Here is a 27,314-nt window from a genome sequence, read left to right on the forward strand (position 1 = left end):
GGTAACCCAAAGGCCCAAAGAGGGAGTGGGCAACCCAGAGTCCAGAAGCTCAAAGAGAGAGTGGGCAATCGGATTAAGGAAGGTGGGTACACAGCTGAAAAGTCCCACCGGCACCTAGCTAGCTAGCTAGCTATCTAACGTTACATGCCTAAACAATATACTCCACTATGCAAGTAACCATTTCGCTGTACCGTTACCACCTTATGTATCCTGTGCATGTGACGAATACACTTTGATTTATTTGATATAGCATGTGTTTACCAGAGACGGTAGTGTCAAGAACAACATGCACCAAAATCTGCACCAAAATCGTATTAGCGTGCGACTCTCTTAGGTCAGCAAGGCAGTGTCCAAGATCTAAAATTCTACGGTAAGAATGTTGTGCTTTTACTTTATCACACTCACAACTGTAAGCTATTGTCTGTTATTAGCTCATTGTGAGTTGTGATATGGTCATTATTTGAACTGGCTAACCAGCTAACTTAATGTTAGCTAGCTAACAAGCTAGAAACGATCCTAAACATCGTTTAGAAAGTTGCTTTTAGTTGCCTGGTTTGCTAGATTGTGAGAAACTAAATTCATGTTTAAACTGATGGGTTTATTGGTGTTAAAATACACCAGTCATGCTCTTTTGGACCATCAGGCTGCTGATGAAAGCGTGACATTTTTGTGTTTTTACTTTTTCATAACAACAACAACAAGTTTGATGCTGGACATCAATAGAATGTACATGATGTCACTGCGACAACTGTCGATAGACGTAATATAAACCAGCCTTTATTTAGTCTTAATCGTTGGTTGTTTAGTACACTACCATATTCACTCTGTTTAGCACATGGCCTCACATGTGAATCCTTAAAGAGATAGGTTGGGCTAAGGCTTAAGATGGTGTGAACGCTGCTGAATGGGTGGAGACAAAGAAAAGCTCTTCAGTATATACATTTTCAACTGTATTGTGTAATGTACAATTTTCTAGTCTCTACTTTTGTCCAATGTAAAAAACACAATTTCAAATGTTGCTACATATGACCTAATCGAGCCAGTCAGCTATCCGGAAATACAAAGATAAAGATATCCCCTGATATTGACCCTATTCACCCAGTCAACCAATCTCAACACTGTAACAGACTTCATCATTGGTAAAGTGTTGAATTCAGACATAACAGCAACATCTCACAGAAGTCCTCTACCTGCAAATCTGAGACCATGATTGTCTTTCTGTTGTGGGTGTGGTAGCAAAGCAACCTTTATTTGCATGCAATTAACATATATTAATATGCATTACCATTTCTCCTGACAGTGGAAGAACTGCTCAGGCGAGCTGCAGGAAACAGAGGCTTCACCTGCACTATGCCAAAAGAGCGGCAGAGACTCCCGAACTATCATCAGACTTTTTGACGAGGCACACTGCATTGTTCAGACGGCATTCAATCCCTGCTCTTCCAAAGAGCGGAGATACAGTGGCTTTGAACTAGGGCTTAGACTCAGAAACCTGATTTCTCCATCCTGAACTGTCCTCTCGCTCTCTTACTCCATCTCTCTCTCTTTTTATTTCTCCATCTCTCTCTCTCTTTTTATTTCTCCATCTCTCTCTCTCTTTTTATTTCTCTCTCACCCGTAGTGTCAGAACTGAGTCTCATTCACTCCCGTATCTTTCCCATTGCTGGCGAGAGCATATGCGTCCTGGGTGTTTCTAGTGAGTGATGCTTCTTGTGAGTCTCTCCTGGTGACTGTCCAGTCCCGTGTGTCTCTCCACGGTCTCCCATCCCTGGTCAGTGTCCCTGTGTCCTGCTGCGTCTCTGCCTCACTACTCAGGTGTGTGTCGCTGCGGGGGATGCTCTCAGCCCGGACCCCTCCCTTCCCCCCTGTGGTGAGACTCTTCTGGAAGGACTCAGATGTAAAGTAGTAAACCACTGGGTCTAGGCAGCAGTTGAGGGTGGCCAGACACAGGGTGATGGGGTACAGCGTCCGGACAAACCTTCACAATCAGAAAAACGCTAATTAATGGCCTCAATGTGGCAAGTAATTTTGCACCAAACACCATACTATACATAGAGATAGACTAAATCACATATCTATAAACAGCAACAACACAATTCAGAGGACAATTTTTTTATAAAAATTGACATGTTGATTTATTGATTTCTTAAAATGCAAGTGCTAAAGTGTTAAAGTTGCCCAGAGCCTGGGTCCGCACCATGGTGTAGAGGAAGAGGACTGAGTTGTAGGGTTAGGGTTAGTTATACCTCTCAAGGTTAAAGTTGTCCAGAGCCTGGGTCCGCACCATGGTGTAGAGGAAGAGGATTGAGTTGTAGGGTTAGGGTTAGTTATACCTCTCAAGGTTACAGTTGGCCAGAGCCTGGGTCCGCACCATGGTGTAGAGGAAGAGGATTGAGTTGTAGGGTTAGGGTTAGTTATACCTCTCAAGGTTACAGTTGTCCAGAGCCTGGGTCCGCACCATGGTGTAGAGGAAGAGGATTGAGTTGTAGGGTTAGGGTTAGTTATACCTCTCAAGGTTAAAGTTGCCCAGAGCCTGGGTCCGCACCATGGTGTAGAGGAAGAGGATTGAGTTGTAGGGTTAGGGTCTATTATACCTCTCAAGGTTACAGTTGGCCAGAGCCTGGGTCCGCACCATGGTGTAGAGGAAGAGGATTGAGTTGTAGGGTTAGGGTCTATTATACCTCTTAAGATTACAGTTGGCCAGAGCCTGGGTCCGCACCATGGTGTAGAGGAAGAGGATTGAGTTGTAGGGTTAGGGTTAGTTATACCTCTCAAGGTTACAGTTGCCCAGAGCCTGGGTCCGCACCATGGTGTAGAGGAAGAGGATTGAGTTGTAGGGTTAGGGTCTATTATACCTCTTAAGATTACAGTTGGCCAGAGCCTGGGTCCGCACCATGGTGTAGAGGAAGAGGATTGAGTTGTAGGGTTAGGGTTAGTTATACCTCTCAAGGTTACAGTTGGCCAGAGCCTGGGTCCGCAGAGCCTGGGTCCACTCCATGCACCATGGTGTAGAGGAAGAGGATTGAGTTGTAGGGTTAGGGTTAGTTATACCTCTCAAGGTTACAGTTGGCCAGAGCCTGGGTCCGCACCATGGCATATAGGAAGAGGATGGAGTTGTAGGGAACGAAGCAGATGATGAAGATGGCCAGGTGGACGAGGATCATACGGAGCACCCGGCGCTTGCTGTTGCAGCCGTGGCCGATGGTCCCTGGGCGACGGAGGGTTCTCAGCACCAGAGAGGAACACACCAGGTTGGTTAGGAGTGGGAGGAGAAAACCTACGATCTGGAGAGGACATGAATAGCTTAGTACATAAATAAATAATAAGATACACCCATATAGACACACTGATACACACACTGATTTACACTGATTCACACACTGTTAGACACTGATATACACACTGAAATACACACTGATATCTATATATATATACACTGATATACACACTGATATATATATATACACTGATATACACACTGATATATATATATACACACTGATATATATATATATATCTACACTGATATACACACTGATATATATATATACACTGATATACACACTGATATACACACTGATATACACACTGATATATATATATATATATATACACACTGATATACACACTGTTAGACACTGATATACACACTGATATATATACACACTGATATACACACTAATAGACACACTGATATATATATATATACACACTGATATACACACTGATATATATATATATATATATATATATATATATATATATATACACTGATATACACACTGATATATATATACACTGACATACACACTGATATATATATATATATATATATATATATATATATATATATATATATATATATATATACACTGATATACACACTGTTATACACTGATAGACATACTGATTGATATACATACTTTGAGAGGCCAGGATTCAATCCCATTGTGTTTAAAGACAAGGTGGCTTTTAAAGCAATATTACCGGCGTTCCCAGAGATCTTCCAATCTTACCGCGTTCCCAGAGATCTTCCAATCTTACCGCGTTCCCAGAGATCTTCCAATCTTACCGCGTTCCCAGAGATCTTTCAATCTTACCCCGTTCCCAGAGATCTTCCAATCTTACCGCGTTCCCAGAGATCTTCCAATCTTACCGCGTTCCCAGAGATCTTCCAATCTTACCGTGTTCCCAGAGATATTTCAATCTTACCACGTTCCCAGAGATCTTCCAATCTTACCACTTTCCCAGAGATCTTCCAATCTTACCGCGTTCCCAGAGATCTTCCAATCTTACCGCGTTCCCAGAGATCTTCCAATCTTACCGCGTTCCCAGAGATCTTCCAATCTTACCGCGTTCCCAGAGATCTTTCAATCTTACCACGTTCCCAGAGATATTTCAATCTTTCCGAGTTTCCAGAGATCTTTCAATATTGCCGCGTTCCCAGAGATATTTTTTAAGGTCAGATGTCGGATGAATTGGAGATGACCTTCAAAATGTCAAGCACACTGTAAGCTGTTTCTGATTTAAACGCGGCCTACGTCTCCCAGGTGATCAAAGAGAATCCTTCTCTCTCTTCCTCCCTCCCTGCCTCCACCCCTCTCTCTCTCTCTCTCTCTCTCCTCACCTCTATAAAGATAGTGATCTTAGACAGGTATGTCTTCCAGGTGCTCTTGGAGAATCCCTCGAAGCAGGCCGTGGCGCGGTTCGCCTGGTTGATCGTGGAAAAGAAGGTGACCGATATCCCTCCACCCACGATGGTGAGCCAGACCGCAGCGCACACCAGGCCTGCGTTCCTCCTCGTGCGGACTGAGCGTGAGCGGAAGGGGTAGACGATGGCCAGAAAGCGGTCCACGCTGATGCAGGTGAGGAACAACATGGAACCGTAGATGTTGGTGATGAACGCTGTTCCTGATACCTGGGGGAGGAGAGAGATTGAATGGTTAATTTATTAATTCCTTCATTACGTGACACCTGGGGGTGGAAACACACATACAGCCAAACACCTGTGCAATGACAGAACAGTTCACACGGTGAAAAGGGCTAGAAACTAGTAACTACCTTGCAGAGTTCATCTCCAAAGGGCCAGTGTCGGTTGACGTTGTAGTAGACCTTGAAGGGCAGTGTGAACACAAACACAAGGTCTGACAACGCCAGGTTAGTCATGAACAGCGTTGTCTCGTTGCGTAGCTTCATCCGGAAGCAGAACACAAAGAGAGCAGCACAGTTGGTGCAGAGCCCCAGGACAAACACCACGCTGTAGACCACGCTGTACAGGTCATACTTAAAGCTGTCATCTATCCCACAGTCCTCCATGCCTGTCTCATTCAGCACCAGACCAGCCATGCTGAGGCCGGGGTGGAGGTAGAAGGGTAACGGTTGGGGGTGGGGTAGTGGGCGTTTTCTGGGGAGGTCAGTGGGGGGTCCACCAGGCAAGCCCCCTCCAAGGCATCCCGATCTCAGATGCACACACACACACACACACTCCCAGAGATGCTGACACTATGTGTGTGTGTTTGGGTTGGTTGCTTCACCTGCAGACAGAAATAAACAAGTCAGTTAGACTGTTAGCATGATAGCCTAGCATCTCCCCTCTAAGTCAGTTAGACTGTTAGCATGATAGCCTAGCATCTCCCCTCTAAGTCAGTTAGACTGTTAGCATGATAGCCTAGCATCTCCCCTCTAAGTCAGTTAGACTTTTAGCCTTATAGACTAGCATCTCCCCTCCAAGTCAGTTAGTCTGTTAGAATGTAAGGGATTTCACCCCCGTAGTGGACAAAAATGAATGGCAAGTTATTGGCATAGGACAAACCATGCACACATTGGCCAATACCACCCAAAGCGGCGTTGATTCATGCAAAGTTTACTTCTATTGCCATATGGGTATTGCCAGTTGTAACACCTCAAAAATCCAACAGGTGGCGATTGCACTCCACCATGGTTTTTCATATTGGTATTGGACTCCAAGTCAACATCCAAAAGCCAAATTTTGAAAAAACGAATTTTTTGAAAAAAACGTATCACCCCTTAAAAAAGTGCTTTCTGGACCGTTTTTCGAAATTCTTTCGCTTTTTTTGACAATTACACATGTATAAGAACTGTATGAATTTTAATTTTTTAATTTTTTTACTTGCGCATATTGCATATGTTTTGTCCATTTGCAATATGATTTCATAGGAAGTCAGAAGTCAAAAGTCAAAAATTATAAAATTTCATAAAAAACTTCACACACCCCTAAAAAAGTGCTTTCTGGACCGTTTTTCGAAATTTTTTCGCATTTTGTGTCAGTTACACACGTATAAGAACTGTATCAACATACTTTAGTCATATTTTATTATCATATTTTTTTTTTTTTTTTTTTACTTGCGCATATTGCATGTGTTTTGTCCATCTGCAATATGATTTCATAGGAAGTCAGAAGTCAAAAGTCAAAAATTATTAAATTTCATAAAAAACTTCACACACCCCTAAAAAAGTGCTTTCTGGACCGTTTTTCGAAATATTTTCGAATTTTGTGTCAGTTACACAAGTATAAGAACTGTATCAACATACTTTAGTCATATTTTATTATCATAATGTTTTTTTTTTTTTTTTGCTTGTGCATAAGGCATATGTTTTGTGGGGGCCAAATGTCATAAGAAATTTGACATGCTCAAAAATCCTTCAGAAATGCAAAATTGACTGGCCTGATGAACTCGGGATGGCCGGGCAGTGATTGTTGTTCCTTTCGATCACTCGTGGTGTTGATTTCATCATGTCCATTTGGTCATGTTTTCTCACTTTTGCAAAGTCACTGTGCATTTGCCATATGGTTAACTGGGCAGTCACCATCACCAATTTGTCATGCCATAAAAATCATGCAGGAATGCCAAATTGACTGGCCCGATGAACTCGGGATGGCTGGGCAGTGATTCTGGTACCTCTCCATCGCTCGTTTGGGTTGATTTCAGAATGTCGCTTTTGGTGATGGTACCTCACCGCTTAAACATATTGCTAATGGACAAGAGTCACCTGCAAGTCACCGTCCATCAGTCAATTTGATATCATTCAAAGCTAACTATTGGAGGCACTGTCAGTCTCTACGCACCCCAATGATACGTCCCTCCATCCATGTTGTGTATCTGTGTGATTTAGTTTTCCTTTGAATTTTTATGGGAAAAATGACTGATTTACAGTTCATGGGGGTTGCCTAATCATATATATGAAGTTTTGGAAAGATCTGATATTTTTAACCCCTCCAAACAGCCCATGAGACACCAATTATGGCACTTCCGGTTGGCACAGGAAGCTGTAACTCAACATACATCCTCATTGGGGTATTCCATTAGAGAATCCTGAGTTTTAAGTCTTTACCATGAAAACTGACTGATTTACACAGGGTTCAATGCACTATGTCCATCAAATTGCAGGCAGTGTATGGGTATACACTTTTAGGGCGATTTGGACCACTTCCGGTTGGTCCAGGAAGCTTAGAATCGACACAGGTAGACCTTATAGTGGTCTGATGGACTGGTACCAAAGACAGGTTCATACAACATTCATAACTCATATAGACTCCAGGTTGTATTTAGTGGAGCAGCCAATATATTCCTATGGGGAGAGAAGTCAATGAACACTGTTTTTATGTAAACATCTTCTTTTGACTGTGAAGGGTTAATGTCACACGGTCAAGGATAGGCTTGGACAGATCAGGAGGACCTTAGGAACAGTCCTGTGGTTGAATTGTCTTTCTAAACCTAACGGTTCCGCCGCTGTCACCCAAAATCAAATGACGTACTGGTGAAGGCTTCATATTGGGCCTATTTTTCTCATGGTCGCCGCGCTCAGACCGAGCGAGCTACGGTCAAGCGGGGCACCTCGTTGGACTCGGCACAGTCTGGACACTATGGTCATGCCATTGTTTGTGTTGATTTCAGAATGTCCATTTGGTCATGTTTTCTCACTTTTGCAAAGTCACTGTGCATTTGCCATATGGTTAACTGGGCAGTCACCATCACCAATTTGTCATGCCATAAAAATCATGCAGGAATGCCAAATTGACTGGCCCGATGACATAGGGATGTCTGGGCAGTGATACTGGTACCTCTCCATGGCTCGTTTGGGTTGATTTCAGAATGTCGCTTTTGGTGATGGTACCTCACTGTTAAAACATATTGCAAATGTTCCTTACTTTTGCAAAGTCACTGAAAATTTTTGCAGGAATGCCAAATTGACTGGCCCGATGACCTCGGGATGGCTGGGCAGTGATACTGGTACCTCTCCATGGCTCGTTTGGGTTGATTTCAGAATGTCGCTTTTGGTGATGGTACCTCACTGTTAAAACATATTGCAAATGTTCCTTACTTTTGCAAAGTCACTGAAAATTTTTGCAGGAATGCCAAATTGACTGGCCCGATGAAGTCGGGATGGCTTGGCAGTGATTCTGGTACCTCTCCATCGCTCGTTAGGGTTGATTCCAGAATGTCCATTTGGTGATTTTTCTCACTCTTTCAAAGTCACTGTGCAGTTGCCATATGGTTAACTGGGCAGTCACCATCACCAATATGTCATGCTATAAAAATCATGCAGGAATGCCAAATTGACTGGCCCGATGACCTCGGGATGGCTGGGCAGTGATACTGGTACCTCTCCATGGCTCGTTTGGGTTGATTTCAGAATGTCGCTTTTGGTGATGGTACCTCACTGTTAAAACATATTGCAAATGTTCCTTACTTTTGCAAAGTCACTGAAAATTTTTGCAGGAATGCCAAATTGACTGGCCCGATGACCTCGGGATGGCTGGGCAGTGATACTGGTACCTCTCCATGGCTCGTTTGGGTTGATTTCAGAATGTCGCTTTTGGTGATGGTACCTCACTGTTAAAACATATTGCAAATGTTCCTTACTTTTGCAAAGTCACTGAAAATTTTTGCAGGAATGCCAAATTGACTGGCCCGATGAAGTCGGGATGGCTTGGCAGTGATTCTGGTACCTCTCCATCGCTCGTTAGGGTTGATTCCAGAATGTCCATTTGGTGATTTTTCTCACTCTTTCAAAGTCACTGTGCAGTTGCCATATGGTTAACTGGGCAGTCACCATCACCAATATGTCATGCTATAAAAATCATGCAGGAATGCCAAATTGACTGGCCCGATGACCTCGGGATGGCTGGGCAGTGATACTGGTACCTCTCCATGGCTCGTTTGGGTTGATTTCAGAATGTCGCTTTTGGTGATGGTACCTCACTGTTAAAACATATTGCAAATGTTCCTTACTTTTGCAAAGTCACTGAAAATTTTTGCAGGAATGCCAAATTGACTGGCCCGATGACCTCGGGATGGCTGGGCAGTGATACTGGTACCTCTCCATGGCTCGTTTGGGTTGATTTCAGAATGTCGCTTTTGGTGATGGTACCTCACTGTTAAAACATATTGCAAATGTTCCTTACTTTTGCAAAGTCACTGAAAATTTTTGCAGGAATGCCAAATTGACTGGCCCGATGACCTCGGGATGGCTGGGCAGTGATACTGGTACCTCTCCATGGCTCGTTTGGGTTGATTTCAGAATGTCGCTTTTGGTGATGGTACCTCACTGTTAAAACATATTGCAAATGTTCCTTACTTTTGCAAAGTCACTGAAAATTTTTGCAGGAATGCCAAATTGACTGGCCCGATGACCTCGGGATGGCTGGGCAGTGATACTGGTACCTCTCCATGGCTCGTTTGGGTTGATTTCAGAATGTCCATTTGGTGATTTTTCTCACTCTTTCAAAGTCACTGTGCATTTGCCATATGGTTAACTGGGCAGTCACCATCACCAATTTGTCATGCCATAAAAATCATGCAGGAATGCCAAATTGACTGGCCCGATGACCTCGGGATGGCTGGGCAGTGATACTGGTACCTCTCCATGGCTCTTTTGGGTTGATTTCAGAATGTCGCTTTTGGTGATGGTACCTCACCGCTTAAACATATTGCTAATGGACAAGAGTCACCTGCAAGTCACTGTCCATCAGTCAATTTGATATCATTCAAAGCTAACTATTGGAGGCACTGTCAGTCTCTACGCACCCCAATGATACGTCCCTCCATCCATGTTGTGTATCTGTGTGATTTAGTTTTCCTTTGAATTTTTATGGGAAAAATGACTGATTTACAGTTCATGGGGGTTGCCTAATCATATATATGAAGTTTTGGAAAGATCTGATATTTTTAACCCCTCCAAACAGCCCATGAGACACCAATTATGGCACTTCCGGTTGGCACAGGAAGCTGTAACTCAACATACATCCTCATTGGGCTATTCCATTAGAGAATCCTGAGTTTTAAGTCTTTACCATTAAAACTGACTGATTTACACAGGGTTCAATGCACTATGTCCATCAAATTGCAGGCAGTGTATGGGTATACACTTTTAGGGCGATTTGAACCACTTCCGGTTGGTCCAGGAAGCTTAGAATCGACACAGGTAGACCTTATAGTGGTCTGATGGACTGGTACCAAAGACAGGTTCATACAACATTCATAACCCATATAGACTCCAGGTTGTATTTAGTGGAGCAGCCAATATATTCCTATGGGGAGAGAAGTCAATGAACACTGTTTTTATGTAAACACCTTCTTTTGACTGTGAAGGGTTAATGTCACACGGTCAAGGATAGGCTTGGACAGATCAGGAGGACCTTAGGAACAGTCCTGTGGTTGAATTGTCTTTCTAAACCTAACGGTTCCGCCGCTGTCACCCAAAATCAAATGACGTACTGGTGAAGGCTTCATATTGGGCCTATTTTTCTCATGGTCGCCGCGCTCAGACCGAGCGAGCTACGGTCAAGCGGGACACCTCGTTGGACTCGGCACAGTCTGGACACTATGGTCATGCCATTGTTTGTGTTGATTTCAGAATGTCCATTTGGTCATGTTTTCTCACTTTTGCAAAGTCACTGTGCATTTGCCATATGGTTAACTGGGCAGTCACCATCACCAATTTGTTGCCATAAAAATCATGTAGGAATGCCAAATTGACTGGCCCGATGACATAGGGATGGCTGGGCAGTTATTCTGGTACCTCTCCATCGCTCGTTTGGGTTGATTTCAGAATGTCGCTTTTGGTGATGGTACCTCACCGCTTAAACATATTGCTAATGGACAAGAGTCACCTGCAAGTCACCGTCCATCAGTCAATTTGATATCATTCTGACACCAAACTGATACAAACTGACACCAAACCCACTTTTCCCAACTCATTTAGGAGCCAAGTATAACATACTTCAGAGCTGGCCCAAAATTCACAAGGCCTTCGGTACAAAACATTAAAAAACCATAAAACACATAGTTACTTTCTAGCTGCGGGGCCAGTTCGGACATTATGTGTAGTCCTATGTGAGGCGACCCCGAATCCCGAGTTTCGGCTCGATAGGTCATTTGGTGTCCGAGTAAAAGCCTAATTGGTGCTGAAAATCCACTTTTTCCATGCCTTGCTACGGGGTCCTTGAATGAGCTATCGGACCGAGATGTTGGGTTCTGTCTCTATGGGCCGAGACGGTCACAATGCACCTAGTCTTGTGTCTCTGGGACATTTCTAAATGTCGCCATTTTCGTAATGGTCAAAATGAATTGAAGTCATTGCAAATGTTCGACGCTGTTTCTCGGTCCGAGAACATTCTAGAGCGCCGTAACTCACCACGCACTATCTACCTGAGGTCTAGAACAGGATTCTAAAGTTTCGGAACTCTAGGTCTGACGGTTCTTTTTAGCTCGAACAAAGCTAACTATTGGAGGCACTGTCAGTCTCTACACACCCCAATACGTCCCTCCATCCAAGTTGTGTATCTGTGTGATTTATTTTTCCTTTGAATTTTTATGGGAAAAATGACTGATTTACAGTTCATGGGGGTTGTCTAATCACACATATGAAGTTTTGGACAGATCTGATTTTTTTAACCCTTCCAAACAGCCCCTGAGACACCAATTATGGCACTTCCGGTTGGCACAGGAAGCTATAAATACACACATGTCTTGACTGACATAGAAACCTAGGGAATCCTGAGTTTTAAGTCTTTAAGTTGAGAATTGACTGATCTACACAGGGTTGAATAATGCAGAGGCCTCGGCACCTTTCGAGGTGATGTACATCCAAATACCTTTTGGGTCAATTTAACCACTTCCGGTTGCTCCAGGAAGCTTAGAATCGACACAGGTAGACCTCATAGTGGTCTGATGGAATGTCAAAGAAGACAGGTTCATACAGCATTCATAACCCATATAGACTCCAGGTTGCATTTAGGGGAGCAGGCAATGTATTCCTATGGGGAGAGAAGTCAATGCACACTGTTTTTTTGTAAACACCTTCTTTTAACTGTGAAAGGTTAATGCCACACAGTCAAGGTTAGGCTTGCACAGATCGGGAGGACCTTAGGAACAGTCCTGTGTTTGAATTGTCCTTCTAAACCTAACGGTTCCGCCGCTGTCACCCAAAATCCAATGACATTGTGGTGCAGGCATCATTGTGGGCCTATTTTTCTCATGGTCGCTGCGCTCAGACCGAGCGAGCTACGGTCAAGAGGGGCACCTCGTTGGACTCGGCACGGCCTTGGGATTATGTTTATGCCATTGCCTGCTCTCTGTGTCTTTAAACACCACGCTTTGTCACTCCATCCTTGCTGTGTGTGTGTGTGAGAGCTTTTCTTTGACATCTGTTGGGATAAATGACTGATTTACAGTTCATGGGGGTTGTCTAATCACACAGATGAAGTTTTGGACAGATCTGATTTTTTAACCCTTCCAAACAGCCCCTGAGTCACCAATTATGGCACTTCCGGTTGGCACAGGAAGCTATAAATACACACATGTCTTGACTGACATAGAAACCTAGGGAATCCTGAGTTTTAAGTCTTTAAGTTGAGAATTGACTGATCTACACAGGGTTGAATAATGCAGAGGCCTCGGCACCTTTCGAGGTGATGTACATCCAAATACCTTTTGGGTCAATCTAACCACTTCCGGTTGCTCCAGGAAGCTTAGAATCGACACAGGTAGACCTCATAGTGGTCTGATGGAATGTCATAGAAGACAGGTTCATACAGCATTCATAACCCATAAAGACCCCAGGTTGTATTTAGGGGAGCAGGCAATGTATTCCTATGGGGAGAGAAGTCAATGCACACTGTTTTTTTGTAAACACCTTCTTTAAACTGTGAAAGGTTAATGCCACACAGTCAAGGTTAGGCTTGCACAGATCGGGAGGACCTTAGGAACAGTCCTGTGTTTGAATTGTCCTTCTAAACCTAACGGTTCCGCCGCTGTCACCCAAAATCCAATGACATTGTGGTGCAGGCATCATTGTGGGCCTATTTTTCTCATGGTCGCTGCGCTCAGACCGAGCGAGCTACGGTCAAGAGGGGCACCTCGTTGGACTCGGCACGGCCTTGGGATTATGTTTATGCCATTGCCTGCTCTCTGTGTCTTTAAACACCACGCTTTGTCACTCCATCCTTGCTGTGTGTGTGTGTGAGAGCTTTTCTTTGACATCTGTTGGGAAAAATGACTGATTTACAGTTCATGGGGGTTGTCTAATCACACATATGAAGTTTTGGACAGATCTGATTTTTTAACCCTTCCAAACAGCCCCTGAGACACCAATTATGGCACTTCCGGTTGGCACAGGAAGCTATAAATACACACATGTCTTGACTGACATAGAAACCTAGGGAATCCTGAGTTTTAAGTCTTTAAGTTGAGAATTGACTGATCTACACAGGGTTGAATAATGCAGAGGCCTCGGCACCTTTCGAGGTGATGTACATCCAAATACCTTTTGGGTCAATTTAACCACTTCCGGTTGCTCCAGGAAGCTTAGAATCGACACAGGTAGACCTCATAGTGGTCTGATGGAATGTCATAGAAGACAGGTTCATACAGCATTCATAACCCATAAAGACCCCAGGTTGTATTTAGGGAGCAGGCAATGTATTCCTATGGGGAGAGAAGTCAATGCACACTGTTTTTTTGTAAACACCTTCTTTTAACTGTGAAAGGTTAATGCCACACAGTCAAGGTTAGGCTTGCACAGATCGGGAGGACCTTAGGAACAGTCCTGTGTTTGAATTGTCCTTCTAAACCTAACGGTTCCGCCGCTGTCACCCAAAATCAAATGACATTGTGGTGCAGGCTTCATTGTGGGCCTATTTTTCTCATGGTCGCTGCGCTCAGACCGAGTGAGCTACGGTCAAGCGGGGCACCTCGTTGGACTCGGCACGGCCTTGGGATTATGTTTATGCCATTGCCTGCTCTCTGTGTCTTTAAACACCACGCTTTGTCACTCCATCCTTGCTGTGTGTGTGTGTGTGAGAGCTTTTCTTTGACATCTGTTGGGAAAAATGACTGATTTACAGTTCATGGGGGTTGTCTAATCACACATATGAAGTTTTGGACATATCTGATTTTTTAACCCTTCCAAACAGCCACTGAGACACCAATTATGGCACTTCCGGTTGGCACAGGAAGCTATAAATAAACTCATATCCTCATTGGGGTATGCCTTTACAGAATCCTGAGTTTTAAGTCTTTACGTTAAGAACTGAGTTATTTACGGAGGGTTTAGTGAGTGTGTGTTATTTCAGAAAATCATAGAAAATCACAGAAATGTCGCAGAGCTCCGCAGCACATTTTAAAAATACTCGTATGAACACCCTGCAACTGGATCTGTAACCGTTGAAAAAAAAAAACACCTATATCTGAACATCACGATCTGGTCAACGTACGATTTCTCGTAAATGACGATAGATAAATGGCCGATTTTTTTTATTGACACCGGAGGCTCCTTGACTTTGACGTGAAGTGAAAAAATCTTTTCTCTATTTTCATTTTGGACCTTTAATCCCAGAAATATGGCCATAACTCAAAAACCGTTGAGGCCTAGACGCCATCTTGTTCGGGGCCATCTTCCCATAATGCCAAACCTACGCTCACCAAGTTTCGGCTTCGAAATATTTTCGGTTTCCGAGATATGGCACGTCGTGATTCGTGATGTTTTGTCCAATAGCAATATGATTGCTTATGCCCTCTTGTGGGATATTTCGGCATTGCGCAAAAATGGGCTAAAATTTGTTTATTTTATTAAACGAAAACCGAATGTCCGACAAAGTTCATTTGATGACTTCCCGGTAGGTCTGGCCCTACCGCTCGGCCCGACGCCGTCCCTGAATTTCTAAAATGTTTTCGCACGTCTAGTAAGGGACCGTACAGTTCCAATAGGGACTTTCTCACTAACTATACGGTGATTGTCGAAATGTTCCCTTAAGGTATGAAAGCATTTCCCCTAGGGCAGACTCACAAACTCTGGGGATAATTGGCTGAAATGATTCAGTTAAATAAGGGTTTAATACACAGCCCATCTGTAAACAGACCATCCAACCAACTACCTACCTCATCCCTGTCAGGATTTGGCCAGGGTTGTTCCGGGTTTTGGTCACTAGATGCCCCCATTGTGCTTTTTGACCTTATGTTTTTTCCCTTGTTCCCCATTATTATTTGCACCTGTGCCTCGTTTTCCCCTGATTGTATTTAAACCCTTAGTTTCCCTCAGTTCTGTGCTCTGTGTTTGTATGTTAGCACCCAGCCCTAGTGTTCTGTGTTTTCTTGTCGATTCCGGTGGATGCTCTTGTGGAATTCTGTTTTTGTTTTTGAGTATCTCTTGAGGCTTTTTTGTGCTATTCCTACCACCTTTTGGATTTGCCATTTTTGTATTGAAGGACTTCTCCTTTTTACTTTATTAAATACACCGTCTTAAGTACTGCTGTGTCTGCCTCATCTTCTGGGTTCTGCTGACTATTCGTGGCTCAGTTGGTTAAGTGACTGTTTCTCACTCTGGAGACCCAGGTTCGTAACCGGGTCCTGAGACAGAGGGAGACAGAGAGAGAGAGAGAGAGGGAGAGGGAGGGACAGAGACAGAGAGAGAGAGAGAGAGACAGACAGACTTGGTGTTGGAATGCGTTTGTAAGCACTGTCATCTAAATATTTGTTTATAGCCTGAACAAGACCATCTGCAACTGTATTAATATACATTATTTTTTAAATGTTATTCCACCTTTATTTCACTTTATTTCACCTTAATTTCACCTTTATTTAACCTATATTTAACCAGTTTGGTCAGTTGAGAACAAGTCCTCATTTACAACTGCGACCTGGCCAAGATAAATCAAAGCAGTCTGATACAAACAGCAACTCAGAGTTACACATTGGATAAACAAACATACAGTCAATAACGCAATAGAAAAAAATCTATATACAGTGTGTGCAAATGAGGTAAGTAGGTAAGGAAATAAATAGGCCAATAGTGGCAAGTAATTACAATTTAGCAATTTACACTGATGTGATATATGTGCAGATGAGGATGTGCAAGTAGAAATACTGGTGTGCAAAAGAGCAGAAAAACAAAAACAAATATGGGGATTGTCAGGACCCGGTTACGAACCTGGGTCTCCGGGTTTAAATACAATCAGGGGAAAACGAGGCACAGGTGCAAATAATAATGGGGAACAAGGGAAAAAACATAAGGTCAAAAAGCACAATGGGGGCATCTAGTGACCAAAACCCGGAACAACCCTGGCCAAATCCTGACACTCTCTCTCTCTCTCTCTCTCTCTCTATCTATCTCTCTCTCAATTCAATTCAATTCAATTCAATTCAAGGGGCTTTATTGGCATGGGAAACGTGTTACCATTGCCAAAGCAAGTGAGGTAGATAATATACAGAAGCGAAATAAACAATACAAATTTACAGTAAACATTACACATACAGAAGTTTCTCTCTGTCTGTCTGTCAAGGCTATAGCAAGGCTATGCTCACTCAGACTGTACATAGTCATTGATTTTCTTAATTTTGGGTCAGTCACAGCGGTCAGGTTTTCTGCCACGGTGTACTCTCTGTTTAGGCCGAGATAGTCGTCCAATTTGCTCTGTATTTTGGTTGATTCTTTCCAGTGTTTGAAATAGTTATCTTTTTGCTTTCTCATAATTTGGTTGGTCTAAATGTGTTTCTGTGGGGTCTGTTTGTGTTGGTGAACAGAGTCTCAGAACCAGCAGGCTTAGGGGACTCTCTAGGTTCATCTCTCTGTAGGTGAGGGCTTTGTGGTGGAAGGTTTGGACATCTCCTTTTTTTAGGTAGAATTTAACAGCGCTTTTCTGGGTTTTAATAACTAGCGAGTATAGTCCAAATTCTGCTCTGTACACAAAGTCTCAATTGAGTGTTTGTCACATTTTGTGAATTCTTGGTTGGTGAGTGGACCCCAACCATAGAGGGCAATGGGTTCGATATCTGATTTAAGTATCCTAATTGGATCCTAATTGGGATGTTGAGTTTTATGTTCCTTTTGATTGCATAGAAGGCTCTTCTTGCTTTGTCTCTCAGATCATTCACATCTTTGTTGAAGTTACTTAGGCCAAGGTACATAACGTTTTTGGTGATTTTTGTATCTATGGCAACGGTGTCTTGATGGAATTTGTATTTATGATCCTGGCAACTGGACCTTTTTTGGAACACTATTATGTTGGTCTTACTGAGATTTGCTGTCAGCGCCCAGGTCTGACAGAATCAGTGCAGAAGATCTAGGCACCAGATCATCAGCAAACAGGAGACATTTGACTTCAGATTCCACCACTAACATTGAGTGGCTGCTGCCTACACACTGACACTGACTCAACTCCAGCCACTTTAATAATGGGAATTGATGGGAAATGTTGTAAATATATCACTAGCCACTTTAAACAATGCTACCTTATATAATGTTACTTACCCTACATTATTCATCTCATATGCATACCTATATACTGTACTCTATATCATTGACTGCATCCTTATGTAATACATGTATCACTAGCCACTTTAACTATGCCACTTTGTTTACATACTCATCTCACATGTATATACTGTACTCAATACCATCTACTGTATCTTGCCTATGCTGCTCTGTACCATCACTCACACACCAAACATGTGGAAGAAGGTGCTCTGGTCAGATGAAACCAAAATTGAACTTTTTGGCAACAAAACGTTATGTTTGGTGTAAAAGCAACGCAGCTCATCAACCACAACACACCATCCCCAATGTCAAACATGGTGGTGGCAGCATCATGGTTTGGGCCTGCTTTTCTTCAGCAGGGACAGGGAAGATGGTTAAAATTGATGGGAAGATGGATGGAGCCAAATACAGGACCATTCTGGAAGAAAACCTGATGGAGTCTGCAAAAGACCTGAGACTGGGACGGAGATTTGTCTTCCAACAAGACAATGATCCAAAACATAAAGCAAAATCTACAATGGAATGGTTCAAAAATAAACATATCCAGGTGTTAGAATGGCCAAGTCAAAGTCCAGACCTGAATCCAATCGAGGATCTGTGGAAAGAACTGAAAACTGCTGTTCACAAACAGCTGTAATTGCAGCAAAAGGTGGCGCTACAAAGTATTAACTTAAGGGGGCTGAATAATTTTGCACGCCCAGTTTTTCAGTTTTTGATTTGTTAAAAAATTTTGAAATATCAAATAAATGTCGTTCCACTTCATGATTGTGTCCCACTTGTTGTTGATTCTTCACAAAAAATACAGTTTTATATCTTTATGTTTGAAGCCTGAAATGTGGCAAAAGGTCGCAAAGTTCAAGGGGGCCGAATACTTTCGCAAGGCACTGTATATGTTGGTGGGGCTCAAGCTGCATCCCTGTCTCAATCCACAGCTCTTTGGAAAGACATGTGTGTGTTTTTTTGCTGATTTTAACCCCACGGTTTTTTGTGTAAATGGATTTTGTGTTTTTCCCTCAAATTTTCTTTCTCAATTCAATTCAAAGGGCTTTATTGGCATGTGAAACATATGTTAACATTGCCACAGCAAGTGAAATAGATAATAAACAAAAGAGAAATAAACAATAAAAAATTAACAGTTAACATTACACTCACAGAAGTTTTTAATCCCAGCCCCCATCCCCACAGGAGGCGAGTTAAACAATTGTTCTTAACTGACTTGCCTAGATAAATAAAGGTTAAATAAATCATTCAAATATTTAAAAAAGTTCCAAAACAATTGAAACATTTCAAATGTCATATATTATTGCTATATACAGAGTTGTAACGATGTCTCTCTCTCTCACACGCCTAGACAGTACCTACCACACATTCTCTCTCTCTCTCCATCTCATGCCTTCCACAGTCTACTCCTTTTTATTTTTGATTTTTTTGTTTGTTGAATTTTACCCCTTTTTCTCCCCAATTTCATGGTATCCAAGCTAATATCTTGTCTCATTGCTACAACTCCCGTATGGGCTCGGGGGAGACGAAGGTTGAAAGTCATGCGTCCTCCAATACACAACCCAACCAGCCGTACTGCTTCTTAACACAGCGCGCATCCAACCCGGACAGCGCCCTTAACCACTGTGCCCCCGGGAGGCTACTCCTTAACTGGGGGTCTCTGTCTCTCTCTGTACTGAATCCCACATAGTGACTTAACATTGTAACACAACGCGACTTAACACAGCAACACAAAGTAACTGAACAGAGTAAAACAGTCCATTAAAACATTAACACACAGTGATTTAACACAGTAACTAAATGTGACTTAACAGGATAACACACAGTGACTTAACACAGTAACATTTACTTGAAACAGTTACACACAGTGACCTCAAAATCTAATTTGTCACCGAGTATGCCTTCTGCAATGCCGACAGTTTTTACTCCCGTAAAAACTAAGGCAGGGGAAAACAAAATCGCGCCCCAATTACATGATATTCTTTTGTCTGTCACCCCCGAGAAGGTGATTGAATGTCAAAAAGAAGACACCAGTCTTCGCAAGTGTTTTGCTTCGGTAATTTCCATTGAGGAAGCTAAAACTAGAGAGACCGCCTACTTTATGGAAGCAGGAGTTTTGATGCGGAAATGGGCATCTCATGACACCATTAATGACTGGAGTGAAGTGTGTGAAGCTGTTGTTCCTACACCGTTCCGACAGCAGGTGCTGTCACTCGCCCATGACCAGGCGTGGTTTGGACATTTGGGGATCACAAAGACGTATAACCGGGTCCTTCGTCATTTCTTCTGGCCAGGTTTGAAGTCTGATGTTGTCCAATTTTGTAAAACATGTCACATATGTCAACTCACTGGGAAAGTGAATCAAACAGTTCCTCGAGCACTGCTCTGCCCGATTCCTGTGGTGGGGGAACCGTTTGAAAGAGTGATAATTGATTGTGTAGGTCCATTGCCGAAAACCAGGTCAGGTAACCAGTTCCTACTAACAAATCAAATCAAATCAAATCAAATCAAATTGTATTTGTCACATACACATGGTTAGCAGATGTTAATGCGAGTGTAGCGAAATGCTTGTGCTTCTAGTTCCGACAATGCAGTAATAACCAACGAGTAATCTAGCTAACAATTCCAAAACTACTACCTTATACACATAAGTGTAAAGGGATAAAGAATATGTACATAAAGATATATGAATGAGTGATGGTACAGAGCGGCATAGGCAAGAGGCAGTAGATGGTATCGAGTACAGTATATACATATGAGATGAGTATGTAAACAAAGTGGCATAGTTTAAAGTGGCTAGTGATACATGTATTACATAAAGATGCAGTAGATGATATAGAGTACAGTATATACGTATACATATGAGATAAATAATGTAGGGTATGTAAACATTATATTAAGTAGCATTGTTTAAAGTGGCTAGTTACATCAATTCCCATTAATTCCCATTATTAAAGTGGCTGGAGTTGAGTCAGTGTGTTGGCAGCAGCCACTCAATGTTAGTGGTGGCTGATTAACAGTCTGATGGCCTTGAGATAGAAGCTGTTTTTCAGTCTCTCGGTCCCAGCGTTGATGCACCTGTACTGACCTCGCCTTCTGGACGATAGCGGGGTGAACAGGCAGTGGCTCGGGTGGTTGTTGTCCTTGATGATCTTTATGGCCTTCCTGTGACATCGGGTGGTGTAGGTGTCCTGGAGGGCAGGTAGTTTGCCCCCGGTGATGCGTTGTGCAGACCTCACTATCCTCTGGAGAGCCTTACGGTTGAGGGCAGAGCAGTTGCCGTACCAGGCGGTGATACAGCCCGGCAGGATGCTCTCGATTGTGCATCTGTAGAAGTTTGTGAGTGCTTTTGGTGACAAGCCGAATTTCTTCAGCCTCCTGAGGTTGAAGAGGCGCTGCTGCTCCTTCTTCACGATGCTGTCTGTGTGAGTGGACCAATTCAGTTTGTCTGTGATGTGTACACCGAGGAACTTAAAACTTACAACCCTCTCCACTACTGTTCCATCGATGTGGATAGGGGGGTGTTCCCTCTGCTGTTTCCTGAAGTCCAGAATCATCTCCTTAGTTTTGTTGACGTTGAGTGTGAGGTTATTGTCCTGACACCACACTCCGAGGGCCCTCACCTCCTCCCTGTAGGCCGTCTCGTCGTTGTTGGTAATCAAGCCTACCACTGTTGTGTCATCCACAAACTTGATGATTGAGTTAGAGGCGTGCGTGGCCATGCAGTCGTGGGTGAACAGGGAGTACAGGAGAGGGCTCAGAACGCACCCTTGTGGGGCACCAGTGTTGAGGATCAGCGGGATGGAGATGTTGTTACCTACCCTCACCACCTGGGGGCGGCCCGTCAGGACATCCTGTACCCAGTTGCACAGGGCGGGGTCGAGACCCAGGGTAGTGTTCCTTAGCTTGGAGTTTGGAGGGTAGTTTGGAGGGTACTATGGTGTTAAATGCTGAGCTCTAGTCGATGAACAGCATTCTCACATAGGTATTCCTCTTGTCTAGATGGGTTAGGGCAGTGTGCAGTGTGGTTGAGATTGCATCGTCTGTGGACCTATTTGGGCGGTAATCAAATTGGAGTGGGTCTAGGGTGTCAGGTAGGGTGGAGGTGATATGGTCCTTGACTAGTCTCTCAAAGCACTTCATGATGACGGAAGTGAGTGTTACGGGGCTGTAGTCATTTAGCTCAGTTACCTTAGCTTTCTTGGGAACAGGAACAATGGTGGCTGGTTTTCTTTTTGTAATCCGTGATTGACTGTAGACCCTGCCACATTCCTCTTGTGTCAGAGCCGTTGAATTGCGATTCTACTTTGTCTGACGCTTAGCTTAATTGCCTTGCGGAGGGAATAGCTGCACTGTTTGTATTCGGTCATGTTTCCGGTCACCTTGCCCTGATTAAAAGCAGTGATTCGCGCTTTCAGTTTCATGCGAATGCTGCCATCAATCAACGGTTTCTGGTTTGGGAATGTTTTAATCGTTGCTATGGGAATGACATCTTCAACGCACTTTCTAATGAACTCGCTCACCGAATCAGCGTATTCATCAATGTTGTTGTTTGACGCAATACAAAACATATCCCAGTCCACGTGATGGAAGCAGTCTTGGAGCGTGGAATCAGATTGGTCGGACCAGCGTTGAACAGACCTCAGCGTGGGAGCTTCTTGTTTTAGCTTTTGTCTCTAGGCAGGGAGCAACAAAATTGAGTCGTGGTCAGCTTTTCTGAAAGGAGGGCGGGGCAGGGCCTTATATGCATCGCGGAAGTTAGAATAGCAATGATCCAAGGTTTTACCAGCCCTGGTTGCACAATCGATATGCTGATACAATTTAGGGAGTCTTGTTTTCAGATTAGCCTTGTTAAAATCCCCATCTACAATGAATGCAGCCTCAGGATATGTGGATTCCAGTTTGCAAAGTGTCAAATAAAGTTCGTTCAGAGCCATCGATATGTCTGCTTGGGGGGGAATATATACGGCTGTGATTATAATCGAAGAGAATTCCCTTGGTAGATATTGAGGTCGACATTTGATTGTGAGGAATTCTAAATCAGGTGAACAGAAGGACTTGAGTTCCTGTATGTTGTTGTGACCACACCACGTCTCGTTAACCATAAAGAATATGCCCCCGCCCCTCTTCTTACCAGAAAGATGTTTGTTTCTGTTTGCGCGATGCGTGGAGAAACCAGCTGGCTGCATCGACTCCGATAGCGTCTCTCCAGTGAGCCATGTTTCCATGAAGCAAAGAACGTTACAGTCCCTGATGTCCCTCTGGAATGCTACCCTTGCTCGGATTTCATCAACCTTGTTGTCAAGAGACTGGACATTGGCGATTAGAATGCTAGGGAGTGGCGCGCGATGTGCCCGTCTCCGGAGCCTGACCAGAAGACCGCTTCGTTTGCTTCTTTTACGATGTTGTTGTTTTGGGTCGCAGGCTGGGATCCATTCCATTGTCCTGGGTGGAAGGCAGAGCACAGGATCCCCTCCGGGAAAGTCATATTCCTGGTCGTACTGATGGTGAGTTGACGTTGCTCTTATATTCAGTAGTTCTTCCCGACTGTATGTAATGAAACCTAAGATTACCTGGGGTACCAATGTAAGAAATAACAGGTAAAAAAACAAAAAACTGCATAGTTTCCTAGGAACGCGAAGCGAAGCGGCCATCTCTGTCGGCGCCGGAAGTAGTGAGTAACACAGTAACAAACAATGACATAAAACAGCAACGCACAGCAACTTAACAACATAACAGGGACTTAACACAGTAACAGGGACTTAATAAAGTAACAATGAGTGACTTAACACAGTAACACAGTGATTTAACAGAGTGACACACAGTTACTTAAACAGCAACTACATGGGACTTGACACAGTAACACACAGTGACTTGACACAGTAACACACAGTGACTTTAACACAGTAAGAAAATGTGACTTAACACAGTAACACACAGTGACTTAACACAGTAACACATAGTGACTAAACACAGTAACACAGTGACTTAACACAGTAAAACAGTGACTTAACACAGTAAAACAGTGACTTAACACAGTAACACATAGTGACTTAACACAGTAACACAGTGACCAAACACAGTATCACATAGTGACTAAACACAGTAACACAGTGACTTAACACAGTAACACACAGTGACTAAACACAGTAACACACAGTGACATAACACAGCAATACATAGTGACTTAACACAGTAACACAGTGACTTAACACAGTAACACAGTGACTTAACACAGTAACACAGTGACTTGGCTGGACTATATAGCCTTCCTAACATTCAGCTATATAATGCTGCTTCATGCTGATCTGTTATGAATATACTACAGCAGTAGCAGTGTCAGGGACTGGGCCAATGTGTGTGTCACCGTGAGTGAACTCTGTGTGTACGCAGCTGTCTTTTCAAGGTCCATGACCTGACCTGCTGTATACGTGAGCTATACACACAATGCAGCTGTTTCTTTCTGTCAGTCCCACTATAGATACTTGACCAATACAGCTGTTTCTTTATATCAGTCCTAGTACAGATAGTACAACTCAGACATACAGGCAGAAAAACAGGGAGAGAATGGCAGAGAAACAGGAAGACAGGCAGGCAGACAGGCAGAGAAACAGGCAGACAGAATGGCAGAGAAACAGGTAGACAGGCAGGCAGACAGGCAGAGAAACAGGCAAACAGAAAGGCAGAGAAACAGGCAGACAGAATGGCAGAGAAACAGGTAGACAGAATGGCAGAGAAACAGGTAGACAGGCAGGCAGACAGGCAGAGAAACCGGCAGACAGAAAGGCAGAGAAACAGGCAGACAGAAAGGCAGAGAAACAGGCAGACAGAAAGGCAGAGAAACAGGCAGACAGACAGGCAGAGAAACAGGCAGACAGAAAGGCAGAGAAACAGGCAGACAGACAGGCAGAGAAACAGGCAGACAGAAAGGCAGAGAAACAGGCAGACAGACAGGCAGAGAAACAGGCAGACAGAAAGGCAGAGAAACAGGTAGACAGGCAGGCAGACAGGCAGAGAAACAGGCAGACAGAAAGGCAGAGAAGCAGGCAGACAGAAAGGCATAGAAACAGGCAGACAGACAGGCAGAGAAACAGGCAGACAGAAAGGCAGAGAAGTAGGCAGACAGGAAGGCAGAGAAACAGGTAGACAGGCATGTTGAATGTATCAAATCAAAATGCAAAACTGATAATCAGATAATCTTCCCCCATGCCTGTCTCTTTTCCCCATTATTCCAGTGTTATTATGGGGGTTAAAAAGGTATAAACATAAAACTGTAAGGAGTTCCAGGTCAGGAATCAGCTGGCATTGATTTCAAAGCATGCTCTTAGTCCTGGTCCTATCTGACAGGGAAAGAGAGAGATGTCCTGGTCCAATCTGACAGGGAAAGAGAGAGATGTCCTAGTTCTATCTGACAGGGAAAGAGAGAGATGTCCTAGTTCTATCTGACAGGGAAAGAGAGAGATGTCCTAGTCCAATCTGACAGGGAAAGAGAGAGATGTCCTGGTTCTATCTGACAGGGAAAGAGAGAGATGTCCTAGTTCTATCTGACAGGGAAAGAGAGAGATGTCCTAGTTCTATCTGACAGGGAAAGAGAGAGATGTCCTAGTCCAATCTGACAGGGAAAGAGAGAGATGTCCTAGTTCTATCTGACAGGGAAAGAGAGAGATGTCCTAGTCCAATCTGACAGGGAAAGAGAGAGATGTCCTAGTTCTATCTGACAGGGAAAAGAGAGATGTCCCAGTTCTATCTGACAGGGAAAAGAGAGATGTCCTAGTTCTATCTGACAGGGAAAGAGAGAGATGTCCTGGTTCTATCTGACAGGGAAAGAGAGAGATGTCCTAGTCCAATCTGACAGGGAAAGAGAGAGATGTCCTAGTCCAATCTGACAGGGAAAGAGAGAGATGTCCTAGTTCTATCTGACAGGGAAAGAGAGAGATGTCCTAGTCCAATCTGACAGGGAAAGAGAGAGATGTCCTGGTTCTATCTGACAGGGAAAGAGAGAGATGTCCTAGTTCTATCTGACAGGGAAAGAGAGAGATGTCCTAGTTCTATCTGACAGGGAAAGAGAGAGATGTCCTAGTTCTATCTGACAGGGAAAGAGAGAGATGTCCTAGTTCTATCTGACAGGGAAAGAGAGAGCTGCTGATGATATAACTTTTAAGACCCAAACAAGTAGTTAAAGGCTAACAGTTGAAACTGTAAAGAACAAGAGAACTTTTGGTTCAATGACCGATTATCTTGATTGACACTAGTTACCATAGCCACAAAGTAATAACCCTGCCGATTTCTACTATTTCTCTTTTTAAAATCTTATTTTAAATCTAACTTTAATGTCACCTGTTAAGTCCACTTCAATCCGTGTAGATGAAGGGGAGGAGACAGGTTAAAAATTATGTTTAAACCTTGAGACATTTGAGACGGATTGTGTGCCATTCGGAGGGTGAATGGGCAAGACAAAAGATTTAAGTGCCTTTCAACAGGGTATGGTAGTTTGTGCCCGGCGGTTTGTGTCAAGAACTGCAACACTGCTGGGTTTTTTTACACTCAACAGTTTGCTGTGTGTATCAAGAATTGTCCACCACCCAAAGGACATCCAGCCAACTTGACACAACTGTGAAGCATTGTAGTCAACATGGGCCAGCATCCCTGTAGAACGCTTTCAACACCTTGTAGAGTCCATGCTCCAACAAATTGAGGCTGTTCAGAGGGCAAAAGGGGGTGCGACTCAATATTAGGTTGGTGTACCTAATGTTTTGTACACTCAGTGTGTATATATTTTTTTTACTTTGTGTTTGTGATAACTAGTGGAAACCTGTTATCTGAGTTAGTGAGGATGATGATAATAATGACAGCTCACCTGGTTGTCACCTCTGGTTGTCAAGTCAACACGTTCAACACTGCTACGGTCCCAGAAAACATCAGACTGGTTCACCAACAAGTGTTTTGTTTTTCTTCCGCAGGTGGTCTCTTTGCAGTAACTTCCCTTCAAACAGTATTTAAAAGTTTCCCAGGTTCTGTCATTTCGTAAAAACTTAACAATCTTGCCGTATCTAGAAGAGCATGTTGTTTATTTCTATTTGATGGAAAACGCAGTAAGGGATCCAATTCACCGTGCAGGGTCCTGTGCCTAGTTGAATGTGAATTTCAGCAGAGGATCTGTTTGTGTGTTCGCGTGCGCGTGCGCGTGCGCGTTTGGTGGGCTGGAGGTCGACTTGCATGGCCAGAGGAAACGAGACAATAGCACCTTGGTCGCTGGAGGGAGGGGGGGCAGGGGCACGTGGGAGCTGAATAGGGAATTGTTGGAGAGGAGGAAGGGAGAGTGGAGCAGGGGAAGGAAAGAGAGAGAGGGGCTCTCCGTCCCGTGCCCCTCTCTCCCTCTCCCTCTCCCTTTCTCCTCTCCCTCTTTCTCTCCCTTTCTCCATCCCCCTCTCTCTCTCACTCTTCCTTTCTCCATCCCCCTCTCTCTCTCCCTAACCCTTCACCACCCCCTCCCCCTCTCCCTCTCCCTTTCTCCATCCCCTCTCTCCCTCTCCCTTTCT

General features: G+C 43.7%; 1 protein-coding gene across 1 annotated transcript; it reads right to left on the reverse strand.

Moving 5' to 3' along the window:
* Positions 1 to 947: 947 nt before the first annotated feature.
* Positions 948 to 26,934, reverse strand: lpar4 (lysophosphatidic acid receptor 4). Its single transcript, XM_064972778.1, has 5 exons — positions 26,633 to 26,934; positions 5,062 to 5,534; positions 4,628 to 4,918; positions 3,052 to 3,284; positions 948 to 1,978 (listed from the first exon to the last, which is right to left on the reverse strand). Exons 2-5 carry the CDS (start codon positions 5,344 to 5,346, stop codon positions 1,624 to 1,626), a joined length of 1,164 nt encoding a protein of 387 aa, XP_064828850.1. The 5' UTR covers positions 5,347 to 5,534; positions 26,633 to 26,934; the 3' UTR covers positions 948 to 1,623.
* Between the last annotated feature and the right edge of the window lie 380 nt (positions 26,935 to 27,314).

Source organism: Oncorhynchus masou, chromosome 9, assembly GCF_036934945.1.
Source record: "Oncorhynchus masou masou isolate Uvic2021 chromosome 9, UVic_Omas_1.1, whole genome shotgun sequence".
Lineage (NCBI taxonomy): Eukaryota > Metazoa > Chordata > Actinopteri > Salmoniformes > Salmonidae > Oncorhynchus > Oncorhynchus masou.